This window comes from Rana temporaria, chromosome 4, assembly GCF_905171775.1.
Source record: "Rana temporaria chromosome 4, aRanTem1.1, whole genome shotgun sequence".
Taxonomy (NCBI): Eukaryota; Metazoa; Chordata; class Amphibia; order Anura; family Ranidae; genus Rana; species Rana temporaria.
Window position 1 is genome coordinate 434,353,830 of NC_053492.1, and position 26,877 is coordinate 434,380,706.

General features: G+C 46.0%; 1 protein-coding gene and 1 pseudogene across 1 annotated transcript in view; both read left to right on the plus strand.

Annotated features, from left to right (window-relative positions):
• PTPN14 (protein tyrosine phosphatase non-receptor type 14) overlaps nucleotides 1–26,877 on the plus strand; it is a 151,469-nt gene that overhangs the window by 26,130 nt on the left and 98,462 nt on the right. Inside the window, exon 2 of the mRNA XM_040351453.1 lies at nucleotides 24,649–24,952. Coding sequence (XP_040207387.1) covers nucleotides 24,779–24,952 — 174 coding nt within the window. The 5' untranslated portion in view covers nucleotides 24,649–24,778. The remainder of the gene's footprint in view (nucleotides 1–24,648; nucleotides 24,953–26,877) is intronic.
• Nucleotides 4,735–4,826, plus strand: LOC120938688 (annotated as a pseudogene).

Genomic DNA, 26,877 nt, shown 5'->3' on the forward strand with positions numbered 1-26,877 from the left:
CCTTCTGCCTGTTTAGGACTTTTTCCTATTCTTATACATGGTTTCAGGCTTGCCGAAAAAGTCTCAAAGATCAGCCCACTCAAAAGTGATATCTAAGTGGTAGGTGGAGTTGGCCCTTGACTTCTTTATATGTCTTGGGCAGTGGTGGCTGGTGCTCAACATTTTTGGGGGGGCGCAAACTTGAAAAAAAGAGAAAAATTGCAGCCTCACTGTGCCCATCAATTGTCACCACTGTGCCCATCAATTGTCACCACTGTGCCCATCAATTGTCACCACTGTGCCCATCAATTGTCACCACTGTGCCATGCCATCAAATGCAGCCATTGTGCCATGCCATCAAATGCAGCCACTGTGCCATCAATTACCACCACTGTGCCATGCCATCAAATGCAGTCACTATGCCATCAATTCACACCACTGCGCAATGCCATCAAACGCAGCCACTGTGCCCCTCAATTGTCGCCACTGTGCCAATTGTCACCACTATGCCCCTCAATTGTCGCCACTGTGCCCATTGATGTCACTACTGTGCCCACATTGTTACTACTGTGCCCATTGTTGCCACTGTGCATGTCACTGTCCCCTTTAATTGTTGCCACTGTGCCCATTGTCGCCGCTGTGCCCTGTAAAATGCACTTACCTTAATCCTTCGACGTCCCTCGATGTCTTCTCCCGCCTTGGTGACGCTACAGCCAATCGCGTTACCAATGACCAGAATCTGTGAACCTGATTGGCTGAGACGACCTTCAGTCTTATCCAAGGAACGCACCCCGTACGTTCCCTGGATAAGAAATCCGGGAGATGAGGGCTGTACTCAGAGCCAGCGGCTCTGATGGGCTTTCCGATAGGCACTTCCGCACAGCCAACCAGCTGCCGTTAATCAGGTGGTCGACGCTCAATTTCTGGCCACCTGAATAGACCAGCGGCAGCTGGCAACAATAACATACATGCAATGCATGAATGTATGTTATTTTCAGTGGCGGTGCGGAGCCAGAGGGGGTGGCGCTCCAGCGCCCTCTATGGACGGACCGCCGCTGGTCTTGGGTTCTCCAACAGTGAGACCTCTCCACTGCAACTTCTGACTGATACGTCCACCTGGGAGGTTTGGGTGTTCTTGTCCACCTTCGTTTGTTCCAGATCCTCCTGCTCCATTCTCCATAAAATGTAAAATACATTTTCTTCAAGGAGAACAGGAACCCATAACCACCTCGGCGTATCAAGAATGTCTTGGTACGTTTTTCCATTCATCCCTCCTTCAATAAAGTGGAGTTTGCCAGAACCGTATGCCGAAAAACAACTCCACACCATTTTCCCACCTCCAAACTTCACTGTTGGTATGGGGGTGTTTTTGGGGTGATGTGCTGTGCCGCTTGATCTCCAAACATGGTGTATTTTATGGCGTCCAAAGAGTTTCCTTTTGTTTTGTTTTTTGTCTCGTCTAGGGTTGTCCCGATACTTGTACTCCCGCAAATGCCCCCGATGCCAGATCCGATAGTACCACCCCCCCCCCCCCGCCCCAACGCCGCCTAGTTAATCAGCGTGCGGGGAACATTACAGCTTTCATTTGAATAGCTGTGTGTTCCGCGCCTCGTATAGACACTCCCCCTTGCTCGGGATTGAACGGGTGATCTGTCTATCAAAGTGCAGATCACCCGTCCAATCCCGAGCAAGGGGGAGTGTCTATAAGCGGCGCGGTGGGGAACACACAGCTATTCAAATGAAAGCTGTAATGTTCCCCGCACGCTGATTAACTAGGCGGCGGTATCTAGGTATGGGGGGACATGGCTGCATATGTGGGGGACATGGCTGCATATGTGGGGGACATGGCTGCATATATGGGGGACATGGCTGCATATATGGGGGACATGGCTGCATATATGGGGGACATGGCTGCATATATGGGGAGACATGGCTGCATCTGTGGGGAGACATGGCTGCATCTGTGGGGGGACATGGCTGCATCTGTGGGGGGGACATGGCTGCATCTGTGGGGGGGGACATGGCTGCATCTGTGGGGGGGGACATGGCTGCATCTGTGGGGGGGGGACATGGCTGCATCTGTGGGGGGGGGACATGGCTGCATCTGTGGGGGGGGGACATGGCTGCATCTGTGGGGGGGGGACATGGCTGCATCTGTGGGGGGGGGACATGGCTGCATCTGTGGGGGGGGGACATGGCTGCATCTGTGGGGGGGGGACATGGCTGCATCTGTGGGGGGGACATGGCTGCATCTGTGGGGGGGGGACATGGCTGCATCTGTGGGGGGGGGCATGGCTGCATCTGTGGGGGACACATTTAAGAAAGAGTATCGGTATTCGGTATCGGCGAGTACTTGAAAAAAAGTATCGGTACTTGTACTCGGTCCTAAAAAAGTGGTATCGGGACAACCCTAGTCTCGTCTGAACAGACTATATTCTCCCCATATTTCACAGGCTTGTCTAAATGTTGGGCAGCAAACTTTAAATGAGCTTCAGCATGCTTTTTCCTCAGCAATGGAGTCTTTTTATGTGATGAGCGTGCATACAGGTCATGGTGGGGAGAGCATTACTTGTTGCTTTTTTTTTTTAAACCGTTCAGTTGTAGCTGCTAATTCCAGGTCTTTCTAAAGCTCTCCACAAGTGGTCCTTGGCTCTTGGACAACTCTTCTTCTCATAATTCTTTTCAGTCCTCTGTCAGAAATCTTACAAGGAGCACCTAGTCATGGTCAGTTTATGGTGAAATTGTGTTCTTTCCATTTCTGGATTATGGCCCCAACAGTGCTCACTGGACCATTCAGAAATCCTTCTGTAACCAATGCCATTAGTATGTTTTGCAACAATGAGGTTAAAAAGGTCTTGAGAGAGCTCTTTGCTTTTACACATCATGAGATGTTTTTTTATGTGACACCTTCGTAATGAGACACCTTTTGTATTGGCCTAGGCCAAAAAAAAAGTGTTTTTCTGTAAAAAGATAAAAATTGCAGATTTGTAGGAGGGAGTGGTGGGGAGGAGACGGATGAGAGGAAGTGCTCTTCATGGGTGAAGGTCCACATAAAGTCAATGAAAGACCTAGCTGGAGAACATAAGGACTTCTTCCTAGTGGTTGCCTGTCTCTGCTGCTGCTATCTCAGTAGTTACTCAACAGCGATGCTGATTGCATTGCCTGGCACATAGATATTACATTACCAAATATAGGAAATTCAGCCCTGGTAATATGATACAACAAACATGTAAAGATGTCCATCACATCACAATGACTTTTAGTGGCTCACAAGTAGAATTGGACTTCTGCACTCAGTGTAAAAAAAAAAAAATCTTCAAGCTCATTACTTTCAGTGTGAAATGTGGCAGATGGAAGCTTCTCCTCTACAAAGAAATGGGATGTTTTTCTTCCTACAGGAGAATTCTGTGTTGTTTTGTGAGATGTGTCAAGTGTTGGAGAAAGCTGTGAGATTCGGGAACTTGTATACCAATAGTTTTCACACTTGTCTGTTAGATCCTACTACAAACTCTGCATGTCCCCGCAATACGCAGGAGCTGGAAATACACCACATAGTGAGACATTCAGACCAGGAAGGAATAGTTCAAGGAGCTGGAAACTCCCAAGATATAGGGCCAGATTCTCAAAGAATTACGCCGGCGTATCAGCAGATACGCCAACGTAAGTCCGATTCTAAGGCCGTCCTATGTTTAAGTGTATTTTCAAACTGAGATACACTTTAACATGCCTAAGATACGACGGCCAGCGCCCTTGTATATTAGGCTGCAATATCTACACTGACCGTGCGACGTCATTTAGCGCAATGCACGTCGGGTAATTTACCCGACGGAGCATGCGCAGTACGATCGGCGCGGGAGCGCGCCTAATTTAAATGATCTACGCCCCCTACCAAAATCATTTGAATTAGGAGTGCTTCCGCGGGTGGACTTTACGCTACACGGCCGCAAGTTTACAGGTAAGTGGTTTGGGAATCAGGCCCTTGCCCGTTAAACTTGCGGCGGAGTAACGTAAATGAGATACGTTACACCGCCGGATATGTACGAGAATCTGGCCCATAGTGCTTATATTTACAATGCTAAATGTAACACTCATTTTTGTTTGCAGATGCATCTGTGTGTTTATATACTCACTGATTCCTAGAATTCTGTTTTAGATGCATATACTGTATGCATTTTAAACTCTGTATTTTGGATACCCTGGTGGATGATCCCTAAGAGCCAGTTCACACAGGGGCGACTTTTTCATGAATGAATAAAAAACCCCCCACTAAAGTTAGCCCAATCTTTTTGTACAATGTGAAAGATGATGTTATGCCAAGTAAATGGATACCTAACATGTCACCCTTTTAAAATTGCGCACACTAGTGGAATGGCTACAGAGGAGGTCTTGGGATAGAATTGTTACTCACAACGTTTGCGGCGTTGCATCACATGTGCGGATTGAACTTCGTTTACATATGTGGGCGTGACATACGCATTCGATTCTGCGTGTTTATTTTATTTTTATTTTTACACTTTCCCTTTTTTTATTTTTTTTATTTTTTTTGATCACTTGTATTCCTATTACAAATCCTATTGATTGCTTCAAAATGTGGCATTTGGCACACTTTTTTTAAATAGATCTCCGTGCCAATCGATGCACCTCTCACTAAGCACGATTGCTAACTTACAGCCCTGTTCACACTTTCATACACCTCCATGGGGAAGTTGTAGCTATAAGTAAGCCTAGAATAAGGCTTACCAATAGGTACTGTAAATCGCTTCACGGCCTTTTGGCTAAGATCAAGTGTAGTATCTGTTCTTCTTTTTCTTTTTTTTTTTTTTTACCCACTTCAGACTTGACCAAAAACAGAAAGAATATTTTATAAGTCTTTGAGATTTTCCCCTTTTCGATCTTATCCACACATAGTTTTTCAAAGGGCCGAAGATTTATTTTCGATCTAATCGGCTGTGGAAGGCTTTCAAAGAAATGTTTCAATTGCGCGTACCGCCATTCATCAATCAGAATAATTTCCTTACTATTTTTTAATTCCTGAAATGTTAGTAACTTGTTTTGTTCCATAACATCTTTTAATTGGGAGTTGTCCTTAAAGGGGTGGTTCCCCTAAAAATAAACTTTTAACATTGCATTTCCCACATTAATAACAATTAGAATCGGCTGGTTTTATTAAAAAAAAACGTCCGTACGTACCGTTTGCTATATGCGTTCTCACCGCCACTTCCGGGTACGATGGTGGGGATGGGCTTTCCTAATTGATGGACAGGCATCCGACCGACGCATACATCGCGTCACGAGATACCGAAAAAAGCGCACCGACGTTCGGGTTCTTTCGGCATCTCGTGACGCGATGTATGCGTCGATCAGATGCCTGTCCATCAATTAGGAATGCCCATCCCCACAATCGTACCCGGAAGTGGCGGTGAGAACGCATATAGCAAACGGTACGTACGGACGTTTTTTTTTAAATAAAACCAGCCGATTCTAATTGTCATTAATGTGGGAAATGCAATGTTAAAAGTTTATTTTTAGGGGAACCTCCACTTTAATTATCCATTTACCAAACCTTTTTTCCTCCCCTGGTGGAAAGAATTTTGTGTCATTTTTAAGGTATAAAAGGTGAGTTATAGTCCCATTTTTCTTTCCTGTGCATCTGATCCCAAAGTTTTAGTGCGTGCCTTGTGATATAGTGAGCTTCGGGACTTAATCCTCTATACTGTGCCGGGACCCAAATTTCCCCAGTGCTAGTTTACAAAGTTTATTTTCCATATTTACCCATCTTTTTTCTATATTTTTAGCCCAGTCCACTATTTGTGAAAGGACAATTGCGTGGTAATATTTCCTTGTATCTGGTGCCCCTAACCCCCCTTGTGTCTTATCCTTAGTCAATAGTGTTAATTTAATGTTTTTTTTCCTCTCCAGATAAATTTAAGAAACATTGACTGTAGTTTTTTTGAAGTAGGCTTGTGGTATTGGGAGCATCTGTATTTTATAAACTATTATTTTGGTAGTATTATCATTTTGAAGATATTTATTCTCCCAGTCCGTGAAAGTTGCCCTGGTGCAATTCTGTTTAGGTCATCTTTGACCTCATTTAGTAATGGGATATACTTGATCTTATATAGAGTCTCCCTAGAAGTTGCTAATCTAATTCCCAAATATTTTAATTCTTTTTTTCCAGCTAAATGGGGAAGTCTTCCTGTAGAGCGCAGCTTTCTTTTTTAGGGATGTTTTATGCTCAATATTTCTGATTTGACAGTGTTTATCTTAAAGTTGGATATCGTGCCAAATTCTTTAATCATTCTCATAAGATTGGGGAGGGTTATCCTGGGGTTTGTTACGTAGAGCAGTATATCGTCCGCATAAGCGGCAAGTTTATGCTCCTCTCCTCCTATAATGTCCACGTTTCGCCTTATCCCTCTTAACAGAGGTTCTAATGCGAGAGTGAACAGCAACGGTGAAAATGGGCACCCCTGGCGGGTGCCATTTTCCATTTCAAAGGGTTCTGAGATGGTTCCATTGACTTTGATTCTTGCGGTAGGTCTGTTTTTATATAAGGATCTTATCCACCTTCTCATTCTGGGCCCTAATTCAATCGCCTCTAATGTATTCTGCATGAAGCCCCAGTCTACTCTGTCAAAATCCTTTTCGGCCTCTATTGACAGAAGTAGTCCCGGGGCTCCACTTTTCCTGATTTCCTCGATTATCAGGAGGGATCTAATTCCATTATCTCTTCCTTCTCTCCTATTTGATAAAACCTACTTGGTCTATATGGACTACGTCTTTCATAATTTTTTTCCAGTCTGTTGGCGAGAATTTTAGAAAATATCTTTAGGTCTATGTTAAAGCGGTAGTTCACCCCCCCCCCCGACACATTTTACCATCGAGACAGGCATTGTAGCGCGAGCTACAGTATGCCTGTCCCGATTTTTTTAACCCCGTACTCACCTTGTAGTCGTCCATCGTAGATTCCGGCTCCCGCGGGGAATGGGCGTGCCTATGGAGAGGGAGGATGATTGACGGCCGGCCCTGGCACGTCACTCTCCCCGAAGACAGCCGGAGTAGGTCTCGGCTCTTCACGGCGCCTGCGCACAGGCTATGCGCACGCGTCGTGAAGACCGAGCCTATTTCGGCTATTTCCGGAGAAGCGTGACGCGCCAGAGCCGGCCGTCAATCATCCTCCGTCTCCATAGGCACGCCCATTCCCCGGAATCTTCGATGGACGACTACAAGGTGAGTACGGCGGTAAAAAATTCGTGACAGGCATACTGTAGCTCGCGCTACAATGCCTGATTTTAAGGTAAAATAAAAAAAAAAAAAATTTTTCCCGTCGATAGGGTGAACCCCCGCTTTAAGAAGCGAAATTGGTCTGTAACTGGAGCATAGGGACTTGTCTTTACCCTCTTTAGGAATTACAGTTATTAAAGCTTCTAAGGCTTCTTTCCGCATCTCCCACTTTTCTCCTATCCCATTGAAATAGGAACATAATTTAGGGGTTAATATATCGGATAGGGTTTTATAGTATATTGTCATTCCGTCGGGGCCAGGGCTTTTACCATTAGGAAGTTCCTGAATCATTTTAAGAATTTCTTCTTCTGTTATAGGGCTTTCAAGGTTTTTGAGTTTGCTTTCTGGAATTTTATTTAAGTCCATGTCCTTCAGGTATGATCTAATTTTTTCCTCCTTTTAGTATCTGTTCTTATCAGTTGTCAGAGGAGCGCTGAAGAACCTCCATTGGGAGGGTGGATGCAATCCAATGACGTCATTGCACCTGGAAGGATGGTTTTAGCAGGAACTATGCCGAGCTGCCCGACAGATACTGGACACGTGACAGGTCCCAGGCGATCGCCTGTCCAATCAGATAGCGCAGCGCCGCTCGTGCATGCACAGTGGGTGCCCGGCCGTGAAGCTGAAAGCTGTCACGGCCGGGTGCCCACATTTAGAATTTAGACGCCGGCCGGGGAGGAGCGGAGCGGAGCCCTGGCCGGCGCGTCGCTAGAACGTGGAGCAGGTGAGTGTATGTTTGTTAAAAGCCAGCAGGTAAACTTTTTGTAGCTGCTAACTTTTTTAATAAACATTACAAATGACTGGAACACCCCTTTAATGCATGTTAATGTCAAAACAAGTGTAAATGAGCCCTGTGTGTGTTTTTGGTTTTCTATTTTTTCCAATATGAAATAAAAAGTAAAGTTGACTGTGAAGCGCCCATTTATGCTGCAGGTGCGGTTAGGGAGTGCTGCTGTCACCATAAAAATAGGACATGGCGCATGATTTCTAAAGAAAAGCACTGCAAACGTAGCAGTGTGTACAGGACTGTAGGGTAACCATTGTATTTAGTGATGGCTGCTTTGATTGGCGTTCAGAGTGCTTCAAAAATGCAGGTCAAATGCCACATTTTGAAGAAAGCGTAAACTAGACCTAAAAGTCCTTTTCGTATGTATATTTTTTTTATTTTAAAATTCCGCAGGACTGTATACTGTGTGGTTTTTTTATTTTTATTTTTTTTTTTATTACATCAACATTTGGGTACAAGTCCCCTTTTATTAATACTGCAGTTTGTGTTGAATGGCGGTTCCTTGACTCCGATGGTTTAGGGAGCACACGTACGTAACAAGCCGGGAATTGGATCTGACTTGGTGACGGGTGGAGATCTGTGTGTCCTGCCCACACATCTCATCTGACTTCAGCTCCGAAGTGGAGGACAGGAAGTTTAATTTCTCCCTTTGCTGCCCGTTGTGTCTGAGCAGTAATTGGGGAGATGCAGTTAGATTAGGTAGTGAAGAGTGGAGTCCTATGATGTCATAGAACGTGTTGGATTGAATTCATTTAGAATGAATATAATGTCTGGATACTTGCAGATCTAATGAGACCTTCACCTCTACACCTCCACGCTTTCCTCCAACCTTTTGTGCACTGTAATGCCATCCAGTAAAGTGTTTTGACTACGTTAGACCCTTGGTGAGTGGTGGTCAGCTTTTGAGTTAAAGGGGGCCCTATTTGTGGCCCTTGACATCTTCAAGGGCCACACATAGCATTACGTGTACTGAATATTATCAGTGACTGCACACATTATTAGGAGTTGATCAGAGACTGCAGACATGTCATAGGAGATGGTCAGAGACTGCGGACATTCCATAGGAGTTGGTCAGAGACTGCGGACATTCCATAGGAGTTGGTCAGAGACTGCGGACATTCCATAGGAGTTGGTCAGAGACTGCAGACATGTCATAGGAGATGGTCAGAGACTGCGGACATTCCATAGGAGTTGGTCAGAGACTGCGGACATTCCATAGGAGTTGGTCAGAGACTGCGGACATTCCATAGGAGTTGGTCAGAGACTGCGGACATTCCATAGGAGTTGGTCAGAGCCTGCGGACATTCCATAGGAGTTGGTCAGAGACTGCGGACATTCCAAAGGAGTTGGTCAGAGACTGCGGACATTCCAAAGGAGTTGGTCAGAGACTGCAGACATTCCAAAGGAGTTGGTCAGAGCCTGCGGACATTCCATAGGAGTTGGTCAGAGACAGAGACTGCGGACATTCCAAAGGAGTTGGTCAGAGACTGCGGACATTCCAAAGGAGTTGGTCAGAGACTGCGGACATTCCAAAGGAGTTGGTCAGAGCCTGCGGACATTCCATAGGAGTTGGTCAGAGACAGAGACTGCGGACATTCCATAGGAGTTGGTCAGAGACTGCGGACATTCCATAGGAGTTGGTCAGAGACTGCGGACATTCCATAGGAGTTGGTCAGAGACTGCGGACATTCCATAGGAGTTGGTCAGAGACTGCGGACATTCCATAGGAGTTGGTCAGAGACTGCGGACATTCCATAGGAGTTGGTCAGAGACTGCGGACATTCCATAGGAGTTGGTCAGAGACTGCGGACATTCCATAGGAGTTGGTCAGAGACTGCGGACATTCCATAGGAGTTGGTCAGAGACTGCGGACATTCCATAGGAGTTGGTCAGAGACTGCGGACATGCCATAGGAGTTGGTCAGAGACTGCGGACATTCCATAGGAGTTGGTCAGAGACTGCGGACATGCCATAGGAGTTGGTCAGAGACTGCGGACATGCCATAGGAGTTGGTCAGAGACTGCGGACATGCCATAGGAGTTGGTCAGAGACTGCGGACATGCCATAGGACAGTGGTCTCCAAACTGCAGCCCTTTGCTTGCCTCTGCCTGGCCTTTGGGACACTATTCCTCCAACTGAAACCAATAATGAGGCACTATTCCTTCTGTTAAAGCCCATGATGGGGTACTGTTTACTCTCACTGATGCCGGGACATTTTTTACTTGCACTGACCACCGTTTGGAGACCATTGCTGAGATTTCGGAGACTGCGGACGTTGCGCAGGAGACGGTCGGAGACTGTGGCGTTGATTCTGTCCGCTATTCCAAATCGCCCATATGTGGACCGGGCCTTGGTTCACCTTTTTCGTCTTTTTCTGTAAAGGTGAATTGGCACGTTTAGTCTTCCCTAACCACAAAGTCCGATGGGGCATCCTGTGCCATTCCCTTCTTTTGGGACCTTACTCCGATGGAGAGCAGACCACAGCGGGCTCCGCGCTAAACTTTAGGACTTTATGACTTCTGTTGAAATAAAATGTGATGGGTTTTAACCCTTTATTCCCTTTTGTGACCGTTAATTTTCTATAGACACGGTATGGCGCGCGTGGGAGGCACACACGGGGACGATTCATAGTATGGAGTCCTGTTTGTAGAAAGTAGATCCAGAGAAAAGATTTAGTTTTTCTCCACTTTTGAGCAGTTTGTGGCCCCATCCATGCCTGAAATCTATTCCCATTCATGGCCCTGACCCCTGTGGTTCCCCCGGCTCTGTATTGTTTTGGAGAAATAATGGAATTTATCTGGCTCTGCACAGCCCTGCACCTGCAATGTAGAGATAAGAGGAGCGGTCACTGATTTATTACCCCCCTTCCATTTCCTGAGTGCGATTTGGATGGCATCGCTGCTTTTCCCATCTACTGAGCTGTTATACACGGTGTTCTTCCACCTTTGACATGGGAGCAGGCCAGGGTTACACACCTGCCCTGATTAGTGCGCTTACTTCCAGCATGTCATTTCCCCATGTGCTGTGCGTTCTTGGACTAGAGGCGCCTTTCATATTGATATCGGTCTCATTTCTGCAAGGGGCTCCTCCTGCTCCTGGGTATGGGAGGGTATCTCTAAACTACAAAATCAGTCCGCTTCCATGATATACCAGTATGATTGAAGTTCACCTCCAGCCTTCCTTTCCGTCCTGCAGTTATACGGGCTCCTCTCATGTACTGCAGCTGCTTACTTTGATTTCACTGCACACTGTGAGCTTCAGACAGTGTGCATTGAAAGCTGCAGAAAGCCCTTATTTCCTGGATGGTCAATGTCCAGCAGCATCTAGCATTTTTCTCCTCGGCCTGGAAACCTTTATTTTATAAAATTTGAAATTTTTTACCATTTCACGCTGCTTCCTCCACCGCCAGGCCAATTAGAAAGTGCAGCGCGCTTTGCGCATGCGCAGTATGACAGCCGCCTGTGAAGCCGAAAGGCTTCACTGCCAGTAGAGAATTGCGGCGGCAGCACCCGACAGCCGATCCCAAAATCAGCTGGGGTGCCGACATGGCGGGAACCCTAAACAGGTAAGTGTCCGTATATTAAAAGTCTGCAGCTACAATATTTTTAGGTGCTGACGTTACATTTTTTTTGTGGGGTGGGCCGGTGATCTGACAATATGGTTCCGGCTATCAAGATGGTTCCTGTAAGGCAGGGGTCGACAAATCCCGGGCGCCAGGTCGCCATGGCGACTAGAAACAGGGTCCTGGCGACTTGGCTTGGAAGGGGGGGGCAAAAAAAAAAAAAAATTTTTTTTTTTTTTTTTTTTTTTTGAGTTGGCACCATCTGGTGGTGAGCCGTTGGTATTACAAGTTATGACCACCAGATGTGTAAGCTGGCGCCATCTGGTGGTGGCCGTTGGTATTACAAGTTAAGCATTACAAGTTAAACAGCAATTCTAATGTAATTTTTCACTATTTTCACTGCCATCTTCTTCCCTCTAATTCGAACCCCCAAACATTATATATATTTTTTATCCTAACACCCTAGAGAATAAAATGGCGATCGTTGCAATACTTTCTGTCATGCCGTATTTGCGCAGCGGTCTTGCAAGCGCACTTTTTTGGGGAAAAAATTACACTTTTTTTAATTAAAAAATAAGACAACAGTAAAATTATCCCCATTTTTTTTTTATATTATGAAAGATAATGTTACGCCGAGTAAATTTATACCCAACATGTTACGCTTCAAAATTACGTCCGCTCGTGGAATGGCGTCAAACTTTTACCCTTTAAAATCTCCATAGGTGACGTTTAAAAAACTCTACAGGTTGCATGTTTTGAGTTACAGAGGAGGTCTAGGGCTAGAATTATTGCTCTCGCTCTACCAATCGCGGCGATACCTTACATGTGTGGTTTGAACACCGTTTACATATGCGGTCGCTGCTCATGTATGTGTTCGCTTCTGCGCGCAAGCTCGTCGCGACGGGGCGCGTTTTCTGGCTCCTTACTTTTTTTTAGCTGGCTCCTAGATTCCAAGCAAATTTGTCAACCCCTGCTGTAAGGACTGCGCAGGCGCAATCCTTGCCGACGGAAATCTCCGAACCTCGGCCAGCATCCAGGGCGACGTGGAATTTAAGGAAAGTGGCCAGTCAGCCTCATGTCCTCGCTTCGCTCGGACGGCTCGTTCCGCTCGCTCAGCCTCCTGGCTCTTTTTTTAACATCCTCCAATCCACAGGGATGTTAAGGAATGAGCCTTGTATTGCGGGGGTGTGCTTAGATTTTGCGGAAAGGTCCAGACCCAGGAAGGATCTTGAGGAGCACCAATCCCAGGGAGCACTAATAAATAGATAGTGACTTGGACTAGGTTCACACCTATGCATGTGCGTTTAATGCGTTTTCATGCTTTTGAGACTGGCGGTTTAAACACAAAATCCTACTGAAAACCATACTAATGTTTTTGATGGGCCCTACTTCTTCGGGAGGATGACCAGATACACACATTAACCACTCGCTGACCGCCGTATAGCAGATTTACTTCTACAGGGCGGCCGTTCTGTGAAGAACCCTGTGTGTGTGTGTGTGTGTGTGTGTGTGTGTGTGTGTGTGTGTGTGTGTGTGTGTGTGTGTGTGTGTGTGTGTGTAAAATTCATCATATCCCGAAGTGAAAGCAGCACACAACGTACACAAAAACCCAGGCTAGGCACACATTTAACCCTTTGATTGCCCCTGATGTTCATTCCCTTACCAGCCACAGTGTCACCAGTACAGTGACCTATTTTTAGCACTGATCACTGTATTAGTGTCACTGGTTCCCACATAGTGTCCGATTGTCCACCGCAATATCGCAGTCCTGCTAGAAGTCGCAGATCGCCGCCATTACTAGTATTAAAAAAATATATATATTTCAGTATCTATCCTACAGTTTGTAGACGCTTGATTTTCTGCACAAACCAATCAAATATAAACGTATTATTTATTTTTTGAAAAAAAAAAAAAAAATTTAACTGAATACATATCGGCCAAAATCTATGAAGAAATACGTTTTTTTATTTTTTGTTTTTTTATTATTGGATGTGTTTTATATCATAAAGTAAAATAGTATTTTATTTTCTTGGACAAAAAACAAACAGTGGTGATCAAATAAATGACAAACGGTGTTGCATGACCGTGCAATTGTCAGGTAAAATAAACACGGTGCCTTATCGCAAAAAATGGCCTGGTCATGAAGAAGGGAAAATCTTCTGGAGGTTAAAGGTTGTAAAGGTAAAAAAAAATGTTTCCTAAATGGCTTCCTTTACCTTAGTGCAGTCCTCCTTCACTTACCTCATCCTTCCATTTTGCTTTTAAATGTCCTTATTTCTTCTGAGAAATCCTCACTTCCTGTTCTTCTGTCTGTAACTCCACACAGTAATGTGAGGCTTTCTCCCTGGTGTGGAGTGTCGTGCTCGCCCCGTCTCTTGGACTACAGGAGAGTCAGGACGCTCTCTACGTTGCATATAGAGAAAGGAGCTGTGTGTAAGTGGGCATCCTGACTCTCCTGTAGTCCAAGGGAGGGGGCAAGCATGACACTCCACACCAGGGAGAAAGCCTTGCATTACTGTGTGGAGTTACAGACAGAAGAACAGGAAGTGAGGATTTCTCAGAAGAAATAAGGACATTTAAAAGCAAAATTGAAGGATGAGGTAAGTGAAGGAGGACTGCACTAAGGTAAAGGAAGCTATTTAGGAAACAGAATTGTACCTTTACAACTTTAAGTGCACTTTTTGTGTGTTCACTTGCACTGTTTTTGTTAAGGCTGGGTTCACATATGGTTTCCCAGCAAGACTGGCTCTCAATGGTTCATACATGTCAAGCCCAACGTGTTTCGTCTAAGTAGACTTCAACAGGGGCATATGTCACGATATACGCCCCTGTTAAAGTCTACTTGGATGAAACGCATTGGACTTGGCTTATTGCTCCTTTTTACTTTTGTGATCACACATTTTTATTACTATGGATGCCAATCAGTTTTTATTGAATAAAACCTATCCTTTTGTTACCTATACCATGTGGAGCCCTTTTTTTTTTTTTTTTTCTCTTTACATCTTCCTCAATGAGTTTTTTTTTTTTTTTGGGCCTTCCATCCAACTGTTTCAACTTTTGGTTCCTCAACCTTACGGTCACCTACAAGACCCCTGGGTTCCCATGATCGTTGTGGAAGGACTGCCCATCTTGGCTCTTTCTGCTCGATTGACTCGTCATCGACATTCGAGTCCACCATCTCTGGTAAGAGTACATACCCCATTATTTTGATTGAAGATACAACACCTCGATGTTTCCACATGTTCACTGTGTCAGAGTGACGCACCACAACACCGATCACCGCACTGCGCGCCCCGCAGCTTATCCTGCTGGAGAAAATATGACTCCCAGTCAGGATAACAGAACCACCACCTTTAGCAGAATGATGGTCGGGCGGCAAGTGGTTAAAGTGGCAGTTCACCCGAAATTATTTTTTTTAACATTAGATTGATGCTCATTTTGTCAAAGGGAATCGGGTGTTTTTTTAAAAATCGAAGCAGTACTTACCGTTTTAGAGAGCGATCTTCTCTGCCGCTTTCGGGTATGGTCTTCGGGACTGGGCATTCCTATTTGATTGACAGGCTTCCGACGGTCGCATACATCGCGTCACGAGTAGCCGAAAGAAGCCGAACGTCGGTGCGGCTCTATACGGCGCCTGCGCACCGACGTTCGGCTACTTTCGGAAAATCGTGACGCGATGTATGCGACCGTCGGAAGCCTGTCAATCAAATAGGAACGCCCAGTCCCGAAGAGCATACCCGGAAGCGGCGGAGAAGATCGCTCTCTAAAACGGTAAGTACTGCCTTGATTGTAAAAAACACCCGATTCCCCTTGACAAAACGAGTCTCAATCTAATGTTAAAAATTAACTTTTTGGGTGAACCTCCACTTTAAACATCAAGTTAAATTGTTGAGGAGAGGTTGTAAAACGTCCCATGTATATTAAAGCAGGGGTTCACCCTTAGAGGGCACTTTTTCCCCTTAGATTCCTGCTCGTTTTGTCTAGGGGAATCGGCTATTTGTTTTAAAATATGAGCAGTACTTACCCGTTTACGAGATGCATCCTCTCCGTCGCTTCCGGGTATGGGCTGCGGGAATGGGCGTTCCTTCTTGATTGACAGTCTTCTGAGAGGCTTCCGACGGGCGCATCCTTCGCGTCACGATTTTCCGAAAGAAGCCGAACGTCGGTGCGCAGGCGCAGTATAGAGCCGCACCGACGTTAGGCTTCTTTCGGCTACGAGTGACGCAATGGATGCGACCGTCGGAAGCCTCTCGGAAGACTGTCAATCAAGAAGGAATGCCCGCTCCCGAAGACCCATACCCGGAAGCGACGGAAGAAGATGCAGCTCGAAAACGGGTAAGTACAGCTCATATTTTAATACAAATAGCCGATTCCCCTAGACCGAACGAGCAGGAATCTAAGGGGAGAATTTTTTTTTTTTTTTATAAATGGGTGAACTCCCGCTTTAAGCCTAATGCCCCGTACACACGATCGGAATTTTCGTTGGGATAAACTCTGATGGATTTTTCTGACGAAATTCCGTTCAAGCTGTCTTGCATACACACTGTCACACCAAATTTCGACCGTCCAAAACGCAGTGATGTAGAACACTACGACGAGCCGAGAAAAATGAAGTTCAATGCTTCTGAACATGCGTGTTTTTTTTCTCCGAGTTCCATACAGACGAATGGAATTTGCGAATTACATCGGGGGAAAAAAAGAGAACATGTTCTCTTTCTAAGTCCGTCGGAATTTTCGATGGAAAAACTCAGATGGGGCGCACACACGGTCAGAATAGCCGATGAAAAAATTCCATCTGACTTTTTCTATTAGAAATTCCGATCGTGTGTACAAGGCATTAGAGTGTGATTGGACAGCATCGGGGGCAAATGCCCGGTGACCATGGGGCCTTACTCGAGTGATTTGTGGAAGGGGGAAAAATGATTACTTGCCAATCTGTGGAATGTGTCTTGGATGACCTATTATCACAGCCTTGCTCGGTGTATTGTCTGCCTGCTCCCGGCATAGCGGAGTTTTGCCCTGTGGGAAAGAACGAGCCGTGCTCTCCTATTATTGACTCAGGTTGGGAACATTCCTGCTGCTTTGGTAGGAATATTTTCTGTGCTCAAATATTTGCATGCCTGGAATATCTGAGAAAAAGGTAATCTTTCCCCGATCATTAAAGGTGGTCCGGCAGCTTTCTCCTGCCATGAAAGACGCAATTCTCTATCCAAATCCATCTAAATCCCATGTGAAATGCTTTTCAAGGACTTGGGTTATTTGTCAGGGGAACAGATGTTACACCTGGTAGATCAAGGCTGTGTGATTCCTGCCGACCTTTGGATCTTTCCAAGAGTGCAAATGTATTGTAAGAGCGGACCACAGGAGTCAGCACTCCTATTACAGGGACCCAAGCATCTATGGAATTAAAGAGGCGGTAAACCTCACACCTGGAATTTGAACAAAGCATATCCCTATATAGTGTTTACTTGTCTCAATCCAGAGCAATATGTGTCATTTCTGCCTGCTGCCTCGTTACTCTATCGGCATGACTCACTTCTGACATTCACTTTTCCTGACACCAAGAGAAAAATGGTGACAGGGGAGGGACCTCCAGCTGATTGACGGCCTCAGCTCTGTTCTTGTGTGCTGTGTGAAGGGGGGTGTCCCTTCCCTCCCCTCACCTCCAGTCATCTCTCAGAGCTCTGATGTAACTCTGATGTCAGCTCCCCACCCCCTGCTTTTCAGAGCTGAGAGATCCTGTATAAATTCTGCACTTTCACTGGATGTAGGGGAAAGATTGCAACAGATAAACGGTTACAACTTATGTAGGAGGCTTTGTTTTCACCCCTGTCGAAGATCAAAACTCATCTCTTTTTATATCAAAAGAGACAGGTACATCAAGCGCCCAGAGGCGATTAAGTTTGCATGTGTCGCGCTATATAAGTTTCTCATTCATTCATTCGTCTATCACAGGGATATGCAATTAGCGGACCTCCAGATGTTGCCAAACTACAAGTCCCATGAGGCATAGCGAGACTCTGACAGCATCAAGCATGACACCCAGAGGCAGAGGCATGATGGGACTTGTAGTTTGTCAACAGCTGGAGGTCTGCTAATTGCTTATCCCTGGTCTATCATCTGAGGCCAGTCACTTCACTGGGTATATGTAAGGGTTTAAAACCACTTTAACTTTATTCTCTACTTATCGAAAAATTATAAAAGTAGCCCGAAGCCACTGGTGGTGCACCTCCATCCCTAATAATCATACATACAAAGACAGAACTGTACCCTGGGACTTTAAATGAGGTGTACCACAAATGGCCATAAAATGCAAATTAGACATAATAAATAGATTTATTTAAAGCAGTGGTTCTCAACCATTCTAGTGCCGTGACCCCTTGATAACATTTCCCAAGTTGTGGGGACCCCTAACGGTAAAAAAAAATTGTAGCGTGGGTTGTCGGCACCCAAGGCAACACAATTAGTTTGCGCCCCTAATCCATTGACATTTTAGTGCTCCCCGAGTCCCTTCCACTCGTACAGTATTAAAACCCCTTATGGTACATTTTAGGATGTACCACTCTTTGTTCTCCTTTTTTTTCCCTTTTATCTCTCTCTATCCTAGATTCTCATTTTTTCCCCCCATCCATCTCTCTAGCCTTCTTTCTTGTTCTTATTCTTTCCCTTTTTCTTTGTTCCTCCCCTTCTTTTCCTCTCCCTTCCATGTATTCTCTATTTATTCCTTCTCTTGCTCCTTGGTTGGGGGAGGGGGGATGAGTGGCAGTGCTGGTGGGGGGAGTTCTGATCAGCCAACTTAGGTGCTTTTGATGAAGGTCATCTGCTGTTCTGAGAACTGTATTGGGGACTTTCAATGGCAACTCTAATCACAGGTAGTGTTACTCACTGTGTCTCCGGCTTCACTGTGTCTCCAGCCCTGTGGTGTCTCTTAGCAGTGACACCTATGCTGAAATCAGGAGATGGGGTCTCCCCCAGCCCCTCCCACTTCACATTCCTCACCAGTCAGCTGACCTCTAGTCTCTGCTCCCCAGCAATGCCGTGAACTGAATGGGCAGCTGTGAAGAGGCTGAGTGGGTAGCTGTGGGCTCCAGGTACAGCCCTGATGGGCGGCCGCAAAAAGGCTGGAAGCGGTGCAGGCTTCTGGAACAGCACAGGATTCGGTGACCCCTGGCAAATAGTAATTCGACCCCCTAGGGGGTCCCGACCCCAAGGTTGAGAACCACTGATTTAAAGGTAAGTACACTTTGAGTCATGGTACTTTGAAAGAGAACACAGCAAATCAAGCCGATTCATGGTAATAACTGTATATAATACATGCTAAAAGGTTACAAATGGCAGTACAAGTTAAGACGGGGCTTCTTAAAAACTCAACGTGTTTCGCGTGCTACCGCTCACTTCTTCAGGCGCGTCATCGGCTCTTTACCAAGACCAGGATCCCACCGTGTCCTTGAAACACGGCGTGGCTGCGATCGCTGCACTCCCCTTTGAGCGCAACGAGAGCGGCGGGCCTGGGGCTCCATTATGACGTTGCAGAACGAGAGTGCATCTTGCCTGCCTTCAATTTACTAGACAGCGGTGGTGAAGTGGTTAAAAAAAACCTGCAATAGCATAATGTGCTAATATGCATCGTATATGAATTATTAATAGATGCTGGGGGGGGGGGGGGCATTATTTCCCAAATGGCATGGTGCTGTGCGATTATTATTTATTATGTTTTATTTTTTTTACAGAAGGGTCAAGACTTTCTCATAGGTAGTGCAGCTCATTGAAATGAATGGACTGCCCTACATGTAATGTGTGGGACCGTGGGCATTCTAGGTCTCGCCGTACTGCTGTGAACCTAGACTTGGACCATCCCCTTTTTTTTCATTCAGCATGGGGGGGCTTGCTGGGACTTGTAGTTCCCCAGCCAGAAGGCACAAGTTATCCACGCCTGTAAAAGTTTTTAACTAAAAAGTGAATTTTTTTTTTTTTTTTTTTTCTGAATCAAAGCGAGTTCTTTAAAGCTCTCTTGTTCTGCAGGACCAATCATCGATGGCGGAGTCACTTCAAAGGCGCCTTCTTCTCAACACTCGTAAATCTTTCTCTGGAAGTATCAGCCGAGCCCGGCCAAGTCTCTCTCTCTGCCCACACTCTGGCGAGCACAGCTATGTTTTTGTCTGAAGTATCTGCTCGGGGACTCTGCGGGGTTGTGGATTCAGGAGATTTCTGTAAGGGAGTGCTCCTGCTTTGATAACCATTCCAAGTTTCCCTTTCTTTGGATAAGATCTCCTATCTGATATTATTTTTAGAGGGGGAGAAAAAAATCTGTTTTTCTTCTCCTTGCTGGCTGCAGTAGGTGCGTTTCATGACCGAGGATGAGGACTACCGTGCCAGGCCGAAGAAGCCAACCGGAGTTTATTTTCTGTTTTTCGTAAAATAACAGTAGTACAAAGAAGTCTATGTCTTCAGGTCAGAGATTGTGGAAGGAGAATGAGAACTTCGGGTCCATTCACACCAGCCTGGTCCTGAGTTAGGTTTGTGCAGCCGGAGTGGGCACAGGAGGTCGCTCACCTGGCATGGGTGCCATTCGGAGAACACTTTGCATTTTTTCAATGAATACAAAGTGTATTCTGATTGGACAAGGTGGGGTGGTGACTAGATATGGGAAGGCCTGGGGGACATTTTAATTTTTAATTTTATTTTTTCTGAAAAATTTGAAGAAAAAAAGTGTGCAATATGTCCTTACAATGATAAATAATATCTATGACATGTCATTCAAACGATATAACATGAAGATCTTAAAGGGGTCGCAAACCTACGTGTTTTTTTCACCTTCATGAATCCTATGCATGAAGGTGAAAAAATCACCTTGCAGTTGTCCACCCCCCCATTTTACTTACCTGAGCCCTGAATTTCCGTGGGCGCGTCCCCACCGTCCTTCTCTCCACGGCGTCCCGGGTTTGATTGAATATATTGATAAGCAGCGCAGCCATTGGCTCCTGCTGCTGTCAATCAAATCCAATGACGTGGGGGAGTGGGGTTGAGTTATGTACTTGGCGGCGTCTATGGACGCCAAGTGTATGACCCGGGAACGCACCCGCAAGGTAAGCCCGTTGGGAGAGAGCTTCCCAGAGGGAGTAATCTAATGTGGGGAGGAGCCGTGAGAGTCACCGTGGGATCCCAGAACAGGTGGATTGGGGCCACTCTGTGCAAAACAAACTGTATGACATATTTGTTATTTAAAAGAAAAAAAAAACACAAACCTTTAGTGTCACTTAAGGCCCCTTTCACACTGGGGCGGGAGGTACGCTGACGGTATAGCAGCGCTATTTTTAGCGGCGCTATAACGTCAGAATTGCAGCAGTATTCGGCCACTAGCGGTGCAGCTTTAACGCCCGCTAGCGGACGAAAAAGGGTTAATACCGCCCGCAATGTTTTAAATGGGAAGGAGTGGTGGAGGAGCGGTAAACGCACCCTCTGGCTTTCACATTAAAACTGCAGGGCAGGAGTTTTTCAGGCGGTATGTAAGCGCTATTTTAGCGCTAAACTGCCTGGAAAAACTCCTCAGTGTGAAAGGGGCCTTAAAGTAATATTAAAGCTTTTGTTTTTTTTACTTTTACCTGTTCTGTGCAGTGGTTTTGCACAGAGCAGCTCCAATCCTCTTCTTCTCAGGCCCCCCACCGGCACTTCTGGCTCCTCCGCCTTGGGGCACAGCTGCATGCTTGCTTGCTCCTGAAACGCTGCTTGATGCGTCCAAAAGACATATAGAGCCGCGGCTCCCCTTCTACTCTCTCCTCATTGGCTCACTGGCTGTGAATGACAGTGGGAGCCAATAAGAGGGGAGCATCCCCATACAGCTGAGGCATTGCTGGATCGGAGGGGGCTTAGGTAGGCAATTTGGGGGAGGGGTGGGGGTGGGTTGCAGACAGATTTTCTACTTTCATGCATAGAATGCATGAAGGTAAAAAACCTTGAGAGATTTCTGAGACTTTATGTAAAGTCTTACTGTAAATGATTGCAAAGGAGAGAGGGAATCTTTTCCCAGCCAATGATGGGCCATGATCTATATGGTTAAAGTGGTTGTAAACCTCTGAAACGAAAAATTAGCAAAGCATACGTATCAAACAGAAGGCCTGCGGTCTAAATTTGGCCCTCCAGACCATTTCATGTGGCCCTTGCACCCAGGGGGGAGTTGAAGTGAGATTTGAACAGCCTGTGAAAGAGAGCTGAACCCTGAACCCTGTACACTGTGCATAGCAAACCCTTATGCCACGTACACACGATCGTTGTTTTAAAAAAAAATGTCATTTAAAATGATCGTGTGTGGGCTTCACATCATTTTTTCGGGTTCTGAAAAACGACAATTTTTTTTTCCGAACATGCTGCATTTTTTAACAACGTTTTAAACAATGTCAATTTTCGGGTTGTAAAAAATGATCGCGTGTGGGCTAAAACGACGTTAAAAACCCGCGCATGCTCAGAAGCAAGTTATGAGACGGGAGCGCTCGTTCTGGTAAAACTCCCGTTCATAATGGAGTAAGCACATTCATCACGCTGTAACAGACAGAAAAGTGTGAATCGTATTTTACTAACACGGAATCCGCTAAAGCAGCCCAAAGGGTGGCGTCATCCGCATGGAACTTCCCCTTTATAGTGCCGTTGTACGTCACCGCGCTTTGCTAGAGCATTTTTTTTAAAACGATGGTGTGTGGGCAACGTCGTTTTAAGATGAAGTTGGAAAAACTTTGTTTTTTCTACATGCCGAAAAATGATCGTGTGCGCGGCATTAAACCCTACATTCTGTATGTAGTACACGCCTTGCCCCTGCGCTCTGCACGTGGCGCGCCACCTTCCCTCTGCGTGTGACGCACTCCTGCTTTCTGAAACTTGCTGTCCTGTCCTTTAGGTGGACTGACCCTGGGTAGCCCCCGCTGCTGATTGGTTGTCATACAGATCGTACGCAGGATCCCTGTAAGATCAGAAATCGCTGATAATGTACAGTTAATGTAGACCTTGGAATGCATTTGTCATAACCACAAGGCCGTTTTCTGTGAAATGTGACGGATGCTTAGATTGGCACTGTGTGCAACACAAACATTTCACCACCGATCAGGCTGACGGGAGAACGTTTTCAGGTCTCAAGGAGAATCTCAGGCATAAAGATAAATCTTTGTCCAAGGTTGCCATACATAGGAGACTCATTTCTTCTCCATTTGACTGCAGCAACCAGATCTCCTCTGAAAACAGGAAAACCTAACCACCAAATTGCCACCTCTCTGACCTCACCCGTTACTATGAGCAAAATAATAAATGACCTAGAAGTGTTAACACGGCATCATTACAGGAGTCTTCCCTGTTGATCCTGCCAGTAGGTCTGGTGTTTTTCTGCTTCTGTAACAGAGTGACAGCCTTGTTCCACAGAAAAATTGTGCAGCAGCTTTGTCACCCTGAAGACAGAATAGTCTTGGATATGTAGTTTTAAGTGGAGCTGCATTATGTACCCCAGTATGCCCAGCCCACTGCAGCATGTACTGTATGCCCACCACATTGCACTGTATACCCCAGTACAACCATCCCGCTGAAGCATGTACCCCAGAATGCCCATCCCACTTCAGCATGTATGGCATTGCCCATCACATTGCAGTGTATACCCCGGAATGCCCATCCTACTTCAGCATGTATGCCATTGCCAATCACATTGCAGTGTATACCCCAGAATTCCCATCCCACTGCAGCATGTACCCCAGTATGCCCATACCACTTCAGCATGTATGCACATTGCAGTGTATACACCACTATGCCCATCCCGCTGCAGCATGTACCCCACTATGCCCATCCCGCTGCAGCATGTACCCCACTATGCCCATCCCGCTGCAGCATGTATCCCACTATGCCCATCCCGCTGCAGCATGTACCCCACTATGCCCATCCCGCTGCAGCATGTACCCCACTATGCCCATCCCGCTGCAGCATGTACCCCACTATGCCAATCCCGCTGCAGCGTGTGCCCCAGTATGCCCATCCCGCTGCAGCATGTGCCCCAGTATGCCCATCCCACTGAAGCATGTTCCTCCCAGAATGCCCATACTGCTGCAGCATGTACCCCAGAATGCCCATCCCACTGAAGCATGTTCCTCTCAGAATGCCCATACCGCTGCAGCATTAACCCCAGAATGCCCATCCCACTGCATGTACCCCATGTATGCCCATCACATTGCAGTGTGTACCCCAGTATGCCCATACCACTGCATTATGTTCCTCCAGAATGGCCATCCCGCTGCAGCATGTACCCCAGTATGCCTATCCCGCTGCAGCATGTATGACCATCACATTACAGTGTATACCCCAGTACAACCATTCTGCTGCAGCATGTACCCCAGTATGCCCATCCCGCTGCAGCATGTACCCCAGTATGCCCATCCCGCTGCAGCATGTATGCCCATCACATTACATTGTATACCCCAGTACAACCATTCTGCTGCAGCATGTACCCCAGAATGCCTATGCCACTGCAGCATGTACCCCATTATGGTCCAAGTCTGTTACCCCAGTCTGAGTTCAGTCCTATCCAGGATGAATACATCTCGTTTAGAGACATTTGATTCATAAAAAACTATTTATATTCATTGTCAAAACCCAGCATGATGGGAGAAGTGTCAGTACAATGTGTGATCATATTTTTTTTATTTCATTCCACCTTCACAGCCCGTGTAATGTGTGTGAAGAAAACTCGGGTACAAGCTCTTCTATAAATACCTCCCAAGACCAGACTATTATTGCAGTGTCTATAGTTCTTGATTATTCTATCATTATTCCTTTTTATACTCGCACATCGCCATAGCAACCCCCAGGATGGCGGTGAAATGCATTTTAACCGGTGCCTGGTTCATCTAATTCTGAACTACCCAGACTTCAGAGTCACTAGTTTGACGCGTGGCATCGCAGAGAGGCACCCCGGGCGGGTATAGTGGACCGTGCTGGTGAAGTGCGATATTTCAGAATGAGATCTTCTGTAATGTATGGGAGACTAACCACATATTTTGTGTCTTTGCAGCTGGCGACATCCGTGACTGTGCGCTGGGTATGGACGACTCTCCTGACCCCTGGAGGACTACAGTAGTTTGCTCCGTGAGATTCAAGGCAAAGTAAGAGGGTGCCGGTGAGGGGCCCACCAGGCCGAAGCCATGCCATTCAAGATCAAGCTGCGGAGGACCAAGCGCTACAACGTCCTGAGCAAGAACTGCTTTCTGAGCCGGATAAGACTCCTGAATTCCTCTGAGATCCAATGCACGCTGTCCATGGACAGTACAGGACTGGAGTGCCTGGAGGCCGTAGCGCAAAGACTGGAGTTATGTGAGGTAAGGGCGTTTTTCCACCAGAGGTGGGCAACATTTTCTTCAAAGTTAGGCTTCAAGGATAAGCTCACGTTTGGGTTCCATTCACACCTGGGCGTTCCAGAATCGCGAGTAGAATCTGGTGATTCTGCCCACGATTCCAGAATCTCGGCAAGACGCAGGATGAATTTGCGATGCCATTACTTCCTAATTGCACCCCAATCGCGGTATGATTTTTGCCGCGGTTGTCGTGTGATAAATCGCAACGCTGTCACCAAAAAGTAGCTTTGTGAGCGACAAGCTTCGCACGTTGCGATTTTCCCACAATTGCAGCGTGATTTATCGCGGCAAACTCGCATCACGAATTAGGTGCCATTAATGAGTAATGACGTCACAAACGCGTCCTGCCGCAGATCTGGGTGGGAATGGAGCCTTAGAGAAATAGTGTAATGATGAATGAACACTGGACTGGCTACCCAAACCCCGCTGTACTTGCCTCCGGGTTAGCTGAGCTTTCTGTGCCCCAGCAGCCGATCCAGGCATTTAAAATCGCCCGCCCGCTCTTCTCCTTGCAGCAGCACTTCCAAGATGGATCAGATCGATTCTGATTGGCCAGCTCCTCACAGTGAATCGATCTGGTCCATCCTGAAAGCGTTGCCCAGAGAAGAGCGGGATTTCAGATTACCAGACGCTTGGACTGGATATGGGGGGCGCAGATACGTCCAGGGGGGGTCGGGGATGAAATGGCAAGCTGGTCTGATACATTTTCTTCTGTGGTGGTAAATAGTTGAAAAAAAAAAAAATTCAGTAAGGTGAGCCCTGGTTCACACTGGGTACGATTTGGTACGATTTGAGATGCGATTTCACATGTCAAATCGGCGGCATTTGCCGGCAATTGTCGGCAATGGCACTGTCCTAATCAGTGCGACGCCGCATCTGCGGCGCTGCACCGATTTCAAAAAGTGGTTCCTATACTACTTTTTGCGATTTCGGACCGCGATTTACATTGAACACTGCACAGATGTCTCTTAAATCGCGGCCGAAATCGTGGCGAAATCGCAGCAGCAAAATCGCGATTTTTACCGCGATTTTGAATTCGCAGCAGTGTGAACCTAGCCTGAATAATACTTAATTTCTTGCAATAAAAAAAAAAAAAAAAAAAAAAGAACAGTTCAGCAGGCCATACACGGTGCAAATTTCCCAAGATTCCCTCATCTACAGACAGTGCTGACAGGGGAATCCCACCTGCTGAGCCCTTGACATTCTCCCAGCGGGGAAAGCCACCTTCGCTGGAAAAAGAGGGTGATTATTGCTAGCGGCTGTTGTAGCTGCTATCGATAATTGCAAGCGAATCCGGCAGGCTAGTTGTACCCAAGTTAATCGATCAACCTGGTACATTCAGCCTGCCCATTAACGGATCGAATCTCGGCCAGTTCCTGGTGAACCAGGTCCGACTCGTGTATATCCAGTCTTGATGTTCGTTTTTTGTTTTTTTTTTTCACAAATAGAGCTTTTTTTTGGTGGTATTTGATCTCCTCTGCGTAATTATTTTTAATTTTTTTTTTTTCCGCTAGAAACGAAAAAAAAAGACTGGCAATTTTGAAAAAAATAAACAATTTTTTACTTTCTGCTATAACCCTTTCATGCCTATGCCTATGTATGACATTTGGTGTTTACAAGTTAAAATCCATATTTTTGGCTAGAAAATTACTTAGAACCCCCAAACATTATATATATATTTTTAGCAGAGAATCTAGAGAATAAAATGGCGATTGTTGCAATATTTTATGTCATACGGTATTTGTGCGGCGGTGTTTTAAACACAACTTTTTGGGAAAAATTTACTTTCATGAATTTTAAAAAAATGAAAAAGTAAAATTAGCCCAATTTTTTTGCATAATGTGAAAGATGATGTTATGCCGAGTAAATAGATACCAAGCATGACACGC